At 36.2% G+C, this 10,960-nt stretch overlaps 1 protein-coding gene across 1 annotated transcript; it reads right to left on the bottom strand.

The window, feature by feature from the left end:
• Positions 1–4,361: 4,361 nt before the first annotated feature.
• On the bottom strand, positions 4,362–8,980 carry LOC110745253 (tubulin gamma-1 chain). Its single transcript, XM_021945337.2, has 12 exons — positions 8,424–8,980; positions 7,807–8,007; positions 7,576–7,687; positions 6,736–7,136; positions 6,500–6,553; positions 6,308–6,412; positions 5,952–6,026; positions 5,809–5,853; positions 5,472–5,600; positions 5,010–5,114; positions 4,858–4,935; positions 4,362–4,703 (listed from the first exon to the last, which is right to left on the bottom strand). The coding sequence occupies exons 1-11, from the start codon at positions 8,550–8,552 to the stop codon at positions 4,867–4,869; spliced, it is 1,425 nt and encodes a 474-aa protein (XP_021801029.1). The 5' UTR covers positions 8,553–8,980; the 3' UTR covers positions 4,362–4,703; positions 4,858–4,866.
• Positions 8,981–10,960: the final 1,980 nt, after the last annotated feature.

The following is a 10,960-nucleotide window of genomic DNA, read 5'->3' as shown; positions in this document are numbered from 1 at the left end:
TACATACTCAAAATCATGGAAAACCTACAATTTACCAACTCTGTTAGCAAGATTGTCAAGAAAGTCGTTATTTGCCCACGTGGTGCCTACGTTTACAATTTTTAGAGGGCATTTTTGGCATCTCACTACAAGCTCATGTTTTTAGAATTTTCACGCCCATAACATTACATGTGGCACCCAAAACCAACCATAATTCCTAATTCCCAAATCCCAAATCAACATATTCTTAGACCTTAAGCCCTAAATCGACAAAAGTCGCGCCCTATGTTCCAAATTGCAGAGAGCGAAGACGACAATGTCTGCAAATTTGAAGTAGGCCCGTCTATTTGTCGTTGCCGCAATCAATGTTGTCTCACAACGTTGTGGACGACGACAAACCCGGGACAAGATTTTAGGGCTGCATCAATTATGAGATAATAAGAGGTTGTTCATTCTTTGAATGGTATGATCCACATGTATGCGAAAGGTCGAAGATTGTGATACGTGGGCTATTCAAAAGATTAAATAAAGAGGAAGAGGAAAATTAAAAATTGAAAATGGAGATTAGAGCTGCCTCGAAAGCATAAAGGAGTCTACAAGCAAGTCTACTAGGTTCGTGAATTATTGTGATTGTATTTTTGGGAATGCAAGTATTGGAATAGAGAGAGATTGGATCATCCAAGAATGTGAAACTAGCACTTTAATTTTAGGGATTGAATTTCAGGAGGTTTGGGTGATGTGTTTTGTGGCATTGATGGAGTCTTTTGGAGAATCAAATTGGTTTATATAGTCTGACTAGTCTATTTATATGAAAGTGATTTGTGTAATTTGAACTGTCAATTTGTATGAAAGTGGTTTATGTATGAAATGTTAGCCAATTTCCAAATGTGTAGACTGATTTTGCATTTTTGGCTCAAGTTGTATACATACTCATCCATTTCCAAATATGTAATTCACAAGACATAAATCCATTTCCACAATATCCTAATGGACATACACCTAAAAAAAACGCATATTAGCCAACTTTTGATATTAAATGGACATACACCTCACACACACCGACACAAATGGACCATCAATATCACGTTCTCACAAACCCAACCCAATGAAAAACTACTTCAATATATAAACTCTACTTCAATATATAAAATCAACTACAATTCAAAGCAAATAAAAAGTTACAACAACTAAATCACGGTCCTGTTTGGTTCATGGGAAAGGAGGCTTGGAGATGGGAAATCAAATACTTTCCCATGTTCGGTAAGTCCAAGCATGGGAAATGGTTGCCTGGCATATGGGAAAGTAGGGGGGAAAGTGAAGCCCTCCTCTCAACTTGGGTTTTGTTTTCCCTCCTCATGTGAAATCTCCCGGTTACTTTCCCGACATTACCAAATGTAGGAAATGAATTTTTCATTTCCCATCCCTTGGGAAATTACATAGGAAATTATTTCCCCTCAAATCCGTTCCGTGAACCAAACGGGGCCTAAGCATCTCGAATGAAACCAAAAAGCAAGAAAATAAACGGGGTTGTAGTGTAAAGCTAAGGAAATTACTTTAATGAGGAGCATGACTCCCACAACGATGAACACACAAAGCCATCTCAACGGACAATCCACACTTGATTTCCTCCTTTGTGGTCTTTGATGGATGTGATGTGGAGAATAGGTTTCAATTTGGGGATTAAGTTTTGTTTTGGGGATTAAGTTTTCGATTTTGGTTCATTTGTTTGGTTTGCAATTTGGGAATAAAACTTCGATTTGGGGATTAGTTTCCGATTAGGGTTGGTTTTTGAAAAATTGAGAGCCACGTGTAATATAGTGGGAGGGACAATTCTCCAAACATGAGCCCCCAATAAGATGCCAAAAATGCCCTCTAAAAATTGTACACATAGGCAAATAACGACTTTCCTGACGATCTCGCTAATGGAGTGGGTAAATTGTAGGGTTTCTGCGACTTTGTATGTATGTGTTAATTCTCCCAAAAATAGGTATGAACTTGAAAATGACCCTATAGGTTGGGGGGGGGTTTCTTTTGTAAAAAAATGAATTACTTAATTAACTAGTGCCTTTCTTATTGTGGTACAAAAACGTTATTGACAACAAATGTTTTTAACTTGCGTATAAACCATTGGACTGTATTGATGTCGTGCAATTAGTAGGTTCATTCATAAATGATTCTGGGTTAGCAATGTATTGTAACTTAACCAAGTTGAAGGAAGTCTTTAATATCGAGATGAATTAAATCGGTTGTGTATTTATGAGGTACTATGACGTTTTCATATTCAAAATCGCATGGGCCCTTAACAAAAACCTTAAAAATAAACAAATACTTAAAACTTTCTCCATCCAAGAGTTCTTTCCATTTCCCAGAGAAAATAAAAACTAATTCGGTACTACAAAGCACTGTGGCCGCACTCAACATGTATGCATTATTGGTCACTTTGCTTTTGGTGAGTCCATCCGGAATGATTTTTTCATGTTTTGGAATTCCAACCTTAGAGGCATTAAATTCAAAGACCTTGGATGAATATAAAAAACATATCTCCATTAAGTGCATTCGGGAAGTTGGTGCAAGTATTTTCGAAGGCAAGGCTAGTGTAACTGATGCTTGTTGTCATGATCTTGCATTTGTAGGCAAAACTTGCCATGATATTTTCTTCAACTTTGCTCTTGCGCCTAAACCCAATGTCGACAAATTTAGAGCCTTGGGGAAGAGCGAACAAGTTTGGAGTCCATGTGTTGCAATTACAGTTTCTCCTACATCTTCTATCACAATTCCAACCTTAGAGGTATTAAATTTGAAGATCTTGTATGAATGTATAAAACATATCTCCATTAAGTGCGCTCGGGAAGTTGGTGCAAGTATTTTCGAAGGCAGGGCTAGTGTAACTAATGCTTGTTGCCATGATCTTGTGTCTGTAGGCAAAACATGTCATGATCGATTCTTCAATTATGTTCTTGCGTCTAAACCCAATGTTGCCAAATTTAGCGCTTTGGTAAAGAGTGCACAAGTTTGGAGTCGATGTGTTGCAACTTGCAATTACAGTTTCCCCTAACTCTTCTGTCACTTAACTGGAGAACAAAATTGATCATAAATTGATGTAAGACAAGATATGGGTCATTTATGGTGGGAAATATTAATTAAAATAAAGTGGCTCAAAGTTGGAAGGAAATCGTGCAAGAGAGGAAAATTCTGGTTAAGCATCAATTATGGCACTTGGAAAAGAAGGAAGGTGTATCGTTGGGATTTTCAGGTTGCTTGATTTCTTGAGAAGATTTATATTATATTTATATTTTTTAGAATAAGTTATCAATCAAGATATTATTTTCCTGATATGATTTTAATTAGTTTTCTTATTAGTTAAGTTTTAGGAATATTCTGGAACCTAGGGTTCCCTATGGTTTTAGGATTTTTTTGGTTTTCTAATTAAGCCTACTCATGGCATTGTATTAATTAGTTTTATCATATTATTAATCAAATTTATAGATTTTATCTATTTTCTAGTGGATTTCAGTCGCTAATGAATTTCAGTTTATCTTTTCGAGTTTAGACATTTGTCGATCCGTAAACCCATACTTCCGTGCTACATCATAAATTATGTATGAGAGTGTAACATTTTAACTTAATTAATGTTGATTGAAGGGGAAAAAGAAGAGAAAAGATATTTCAATATGTGCATTTGCTATTAGTTTAATTTCTACCGTTACTTAGTGATCTTAAACAATTTAAAAGAAGAATAGTTAACAATTTTGCATTTCAACCAATTCCTCCATACCGTTGTTTTGACTATTAAAAATTGAGAGATTAACTAAAAAAATAGAGTTTTTAAGTGTGTTTATTCTTTAGCCGTTTTTTTTTCCTCAAAATAAACTTAGTCTTAAATCTTTTTTGTTTAATTTTATTGGATCATATAGTATAATTACTTCACTATTATCATGTCTATGTTTGTCATTTCCGTCCTCACCCTCATTATTTTCATCTTTTTCAACTTACTCGTTTTTACATTGAAGATTAGAAACACCCAATCAATTACTCGTCTTCAAAAACGTTTTCAAATTCATACAATTGCTCTCTTGGTGGTTAGTTATGCCAATTATTTTGTCAAATTGGGTGTCGTTTGCATCCATTTAATTTGGGGTTACACGACTATCACCAAAACCCAAAATTGGGGTCAATGCCTCTAAAATTTAGTCATGTATGTTGCACGTGATGGTAACTAATGAAAAATTGTGACAGATTCAACGTTGATCGTTTAGGGTAGCTGTTGGGTTTTCGCTAGTGTTGTCACATAGACAATTTTGAAACACATTCGAGATTTTCTTAGGAATAATGAGGACCCAAATTAAAACGCGGGGTGCAAGGTAACTCAAACGAATGCCGGGTTCAAACATAAAAACTCTTCGGAGGATTACCTTGACGCTTTAATTTATCGTTTTTGTTTTATAGTAACTTCAAAGAACATCAATGATCTTTCATAACTCAAACTAAATGACATATCAGCTACTAAAGGATCCATGAACCAACCTATCTGAACTGGAACCACAAAGATATCCACTCAAAATGAAAATTGCTTCAACAAACGAACAATTAACTAAATCAAAACACCCATAAAAAAATTTACATTACAAACCATTTCACTCCGGAAGAAGTCAAACACAACATGTAGTCCATATTTTACAATGCTCCCTTCCAATGCACTTAGCCTGCAAGTGTCTGTTCCAATCCTGTGTGAACACCAAAAGAAATGAGAGCATTAGAGAGAGCTTTTAGTTGGCTTAAAATCATGGAAGACGACGACGATGGATAGAGGAGAGAGTTGATAAACGTGTCTTAAATAATCAGATAAACTTATACAGGAGCCCTTAATTGTAGCTTTACCTGATTTCTTCATACTGCCAATTTTGGGTCCACTGTTCCTGCTGCATTGCCTTCTCCTGTAAGAACGTGGTCTGGATCCTGGAAAAGAAATTCACTTACTGGTTAAACCAAAAAGCAAAAGAGGGGTAAAATTAGGTCAGTGTGAAAATTACCTCCATTCCCCATTTGATGTAATCTGGGGACTCACAGGCCTTATATTCCTCAACCAGACTCTCAAGTATCTCTCTTGATTCGTCAAATTCCGAAAGGTCATTCTCCTGTCCACGTTTTATGTCATACTTATATGAGACACAAAAATTACAAACATCCCATAAAGTTGGAATACTCTAAAAGATTTCTCATCCATCACCAAGATGCTAACTGATTAAAACGAAAAGAAGGAAAAACAGGAGGCAAAAAGAAAGGCATGCTTCTTCGTTAATTAGTTAACTACATGGAATATGCATATGGCAACTGAAGCATATCAATTTGCACTCATTAAGTCAAAAACTTCTCGCCAAGCATTTTAATTGTTATTTTTTATTTTTAAAAAAATCCAAGACTGCATAGTGGCATCAAGAAATTGAGAAACCACATCTCAAGAAATACTAACAGTTGTAGGGATGGTAACTTACAGCAAACATTGGGAACTTCCGATAGTTGTCAAGAAAGGCTTGCTTCTTTCTTAACATCATATACTGGCTCAAACACTTACTGAAAAGGTGGCGAATACTAGTATGGCTTGCCAGCATAAGACCACTGACCTAAAAAGAAGCAACATACACAGATTCATTATTATAAAATAGGGTGTTATTTTAACTAAAAACATAAATCCGCAAAATTTTGCTCAAATTAACTTTCAAGTGCAAGTATAACAATGAAAGAGAGTTGACAGTGCAGACTTTCTACACTTGATTATCAAAATAAAAATCTGACAAAAGAGAGAATCTCAGATAAGAATTGGATCCCTACCCTATGGGCCGTTTGCACATATGGAGACTTTCTAGACAAAGCAACCTACACAGAAAAGCAGAAAGTAAAAGATCAAATATCCAGATAGCGTCCAAAAAATTAGATTGATCACAAATTTACTTTCTTGTATTGTGTTAAAACACCTGAATGCTTGCAGGGCCCCATTCAATAAAGTTAACGAGCTTTCTTTCACGTATCCTCTGCAAACTTTCATGAACCTGATTACATAGAAAAAGGCACAATAAACCACTGTAAAAACAAAAGAAAATAGTAGAAGAGGAACTAAGGTGCTTAACATTCTACAACAAAGAAATTCTGGGTCACATTTCCACAAAAATTCAAGACATTACTATTATAATAAGAGAATCTAGCAAACACTTAGCAGCTATATAGGATAATTGACACAATTTCATTTCAATATTTTCATCAATATAGATTTTGCTGGTTTGCAAAAACTGTAGGATTGCAATGCAAGTTACAATAATATTATTATTACAACCTGAGTAGGGTCAACTTCTCCTTGAATGATGTTTAATATTGAGATGTACTTCGCTTGACTAGCTTCTTTTGTTCGAGCATATGAGGAAACCATTATATTTTTTGTCTGCAAAATGAGAAAATGTTAGGGAATTGTTTAATTTTGCTTTGTAGAAGATTTATAAAAAAAAAAAAGGTAATCAAAGCTTTGTACCTGCAGAAGTCTTCTCATAACATCAAGTACAGTGGTTTTGCGAATCACATTGGCCTACCAAGAGGAGATATACATGAATCAAAAAGCTAAAATTATAGTTTAGAAGCATAAAATGAACATGTAATGTTTGCAACAATATTAGATGCCAAATCAATTCCCCTCTATTTAGACACTTGCTCAAGGCATGTGCCTTCACACACATAAGTTATCAACTGACACGCATGAGTGAATCATACCTGTCGCTCAACTGTGAGGGGTGTATACCCTGTCATTAGAAAATGGCATCTTGGTGTTGGAATTAAAGATGCAAGAAGACCAACCAAATCATTGTTCATGTACCCTGGATATCTCAGAGTGGTTGTGCTGGCAGACATTACAGTAGAAACCAAAGAATTTGTTTGAGCAAAGGTTGGATTTGTTAAATGAAGACGCTCAACAGCAATTCTATTCAAGGCGGTGTTATCAAGGACCACAACACAATCAGCATTAAGCGTTAGTCGTTTAAGCGTCAAAAGTGAGTTATAGGGCTGAACCACCACATCACTTGTTTCCATCTGGTTAGGAAATACACTGTATGTCTGAACCAGTTTTTTGCTGTATCGATCATTCAAAGTCTCCAACAGATAGGAACCCATGCCTGCATCATATGTTGTGAATATACTCAAAATATATTCAAGCAATAAAGTCCTTAAAGTACTTAAGAAGTCATAAAGAAGGGAACTTGTGTTATACTACAAAGCACACCACAGCCATTGAAGCTAGATTTTGCCTCAAATTTGACAAAATTTTGCCATTGAAGCACACCACATCATATGTAGTAGCTAATTCCCTATATGAATTATCACACTTCCAAATGAAGGTGGCTTTATATAGCACCGGCATAAATTATATGCTATCTAAAGTTAAAAAGATTGAAATGTTATATTTTACTTGTTTAACCCAGCATTGTAGTCAATAGGAAGTATTTTGACCAATCCAACCAGAAAAAGAGAGAAGAAAGTATTTGGACCAAATTCGTTATTTACAAGATGATTGGAAAATATAAAAATATAAACACTAAACAGAAGAAAAGAAACCTGAGCCTGTTCCTCCAGCAATAGAATGGCACAGAACAAATCCTTCAAGACTATCACTCCCATCAGCTTCTCTATCAATCATGTCCATTATGGCCTCTTCAACACCCTTTCCCTGAACAGAATTTACAACAACCCCATTTCACTTACATGGAAACTAAGCACAAAGCTTTGATATCATAAAATTAACAGTATCTACAGAGATTGTCTCTAAACACCTGACTACATACAAACCTGATCATATCCACTGGCCCAATTATTTCCTGCTCCACCTCCATGATCTGCAACAAAGATGTTTTCATGATTATAGAGATTTCGATATTCACTGTTTTGAATACCGTTAATTACTCTAGGCTCCAGATCGATCAGCAAAGCTCGCGGTATGTAGTGCTGATCATCAGCTTGATAGAAAAACACATCTTTCCGGTCACCACCCTGTAGATCAATCAAAAGATAATTACACATATGTCAAGAGCAGGACTGAAGAATAACTATTTTCAATATATACTTCTTGATCAGCACTTGATAATATTGCTATGTTGCCTACTGCCTGATGACCCTTACAACCACAATTCAGATAAATAATGCACAGCTCCTGATTGATTTCCTCAATTGAACCCAAAATTTTTAATTGTAATTGTTTATTATACTACCTGAGAACAAAATTCATCAATTGGGCGACTTTAAATTCATTAATTCGTCAATTCATAGCAGAACAAAATCATACTTAAACTAAGCCTAGCACGCTACTCGGCTCCATTTCCCCAACTTCAATTCCATTTCCTTTCCCAGACAAGAATTTTCTCAGTAACCAAACATAGAGACAAGCTCTTAAGTGAGTGAAGAACCACCTGAGTGGCAAAGTCCTCGAGAATTCCATCTTTGCTGATTCCATGCTCGAGGCAGAGCTGCTTCCAGAACTCCATGCCGATCTGGTTCCCGCATTGTCCGACCTGCAATGTGATTATCTCTCTCGGCATTTTCCCGCAGTTTCTCCGAAAAAAACCTAGGGTTTGTTTGGACCGATGGAAAACGAAAACGCAAAAAAGAAAAAGAAGAAAATGTGCGGAATACACAACGGCTGTAGTCTGAAGAATGCTAATGCGCGCTTTCGGTCCGGCCGGTTATTTCGCCGAAACCTGCCACAAAACCGAAGCCGCGACCATTAATTGTGAAGAGATGAAGATGGACAGATTGAAAGATTTAGAGAGTGAGAGAGAGATGTAACTCGAAATTGGGTGAAATTGGCGACTGGCAGAGTGGAAGAATGGCAGAGGAAGGAGGCAGAGAGGGAGTAGAGCTGAACTGAGACTGAATTTTTTTAAACACAATTTGTACCAGGGCTTCCCGGTTTGATTTCCCACTGGACTGGTTCGATAATTTTTTATTTATTTTAAATTTATCAACCTGGTCCAAGATTTCTGACAAAAAGAAAAACCTGGTCCAAGATTTTTAAAACCAAACCCATTTTTAACCAATTTAATATGGTTTCAGTCCGGCTTTCGGCCAAAATTACACTATATTTGATTTTGGCTAGTTGGTTAAGACAGTGTGCTCGCCTCACTTTGTAAATTCGACATCTCTCCCTATACATTAGAGTAGTTTAGAATATCGCCATTGTCAAAACAAAAATAATAAAAATTGAATCTAATTGGACCATGGTTTCGATTCAATTGATGTCTAGATTTTGGGTAGGATTGTCCACGCTAGGGCTGCTTATGTACGAATAGTTGGGTACACATGTTCTGAGCTTCATATCAAATGAGATACTTGTTGAATTTAGGATTCTTTGTTGGATAATAAAGGGATATCTTACCAACTTAGAACAAAATAGAGCATAATAATAATAATGATAATAATAATAAGGTTAAATTAAATTATATGTTTGCCTTGGGATAGGGGATCGTCATATGATTGAACGACCCGTATTTATTGGGTCACTAATTCTGTTTAGTAACGGAATTGATTTAACTTTCTGTTATGAGCATTTTAACTGAGGATAACCTTGTTGGGCTTATCATCTGTTTTCTCTGCTGTTGGGCTTTGTAAGGTGTGTAAGCCCAATCACGTGGGTGATGAGTGTAAACGGCGTTATACACAATTAGACTAAGAAATTGTGCTTTGCCGGCGTGTAGGCCCAATCACGTTGGTGACATGCATAAAATGACTGTTTTCCCCTTAGATTTGACGAAAAATATAACAAATTATGACGTTGGATCAACAGTGTGAGATAAAGTGAAGTTGAGAACTAATATTCGAGTTGGAGGACCAAAATCTAAATCGGTTATAAGTTCAAGGATCATTGCTCAAAAGGGGCTAAACTTGAAATGACCATTATACCCCTAAATTTAATAGATGATGTAATGAAGGACCAACAGTCCTAACGAAAGTGGAATTGAGGGACTACAATAGCCATGTTTAAAGTTCAAGGACCAAAAATGCGAATCGAGCACAAGTTCAAGTACTATTGCTCCTAAAAACCCTTACATTTATTTTTATTTTTTATTGGCTTTTTATCACAAATGACCCTTGACGTTTACGAAATTATCACGAATGCTCCTTGAGGTTTTTTTGTGACACTAATAGTCTTTAACGTTTGAGCTTTTTATCACAAATGGTCCCTACCGTTAGAAATTCTGTTAAGTGTCTTATGTGGAAGATAAGTGGAGCCCACATGTCCAATCACATCATGACATGTGGATTAAATAAATAAATAAAGATTTTTTTTTATTTTATGAAAATCCATTAAAAAAACATTTAGCCTCTCTCTCTCTCTCTCTCTCTCTCTCTCTCTCTCTCTCTCTCTCTCTACGGCTCTGCCCTCTCTCCACCCTGTGGATTCCAATTTACATCTGTTGGCATTGATTTTGGTGTGCTCATGTCCATTTGAACACAAGACTTTGATTCCAAAAGCTCCCCGACAACAGCATGGTTCTCTCTCTGAAGAATTATGCAAGGGAATTTAGTTTCAACGTTAAAACTATAGGCTTTACTTTATGTACGTAAATAAAAACCTAAAAACTAGAAATAAGAACACATTAACAATCAGAAAGTAACTCACACCAAATCCGAACAACAGCATCTAAAATTGAATCAAGAAGTTCTTTAGCCGTGGCCTGTGCTTTCCCCGCCGGAGCCATCTTTGTATGGTTGTATATAGGGTGGGCATAGGGTGGTTGGGTTGTAGAGGCAAGAAAAAAAACAGAGGGAGAGAGAGAGAGAGAGAGAGAGAGAGAGAGAGAGAGAGAGAGAGAGAGAGAGAGAGAGAGAGAGAGAGAGAGAGAGAGAGAGAGAGAGAGAGAGAGTGAGGCTAAATGTTTTTTAATGAATTTTTATCAACAAAAAAAATATTTATTTATTTAATCCACATGTCATGATGTGATTGGAC

The sequence above is a fragment of the Prunus avium genome, chromosome 2 (genome assembly GCF_965620075.1).
Source record: "Prunus avium chromosome 2, drPruAviu1.hap1.1, whole genome shotgun sequence".
NCBI classification, from domain to species: Eukaryota; Viridiplantae; Streptophyta; class Magnoliopsida; order Rosales; family Rosaceae; genus Prunus; species Prunus avium.
This window is presented reverse-complemented; position numbering and strand designations above follow the sequence as displayed.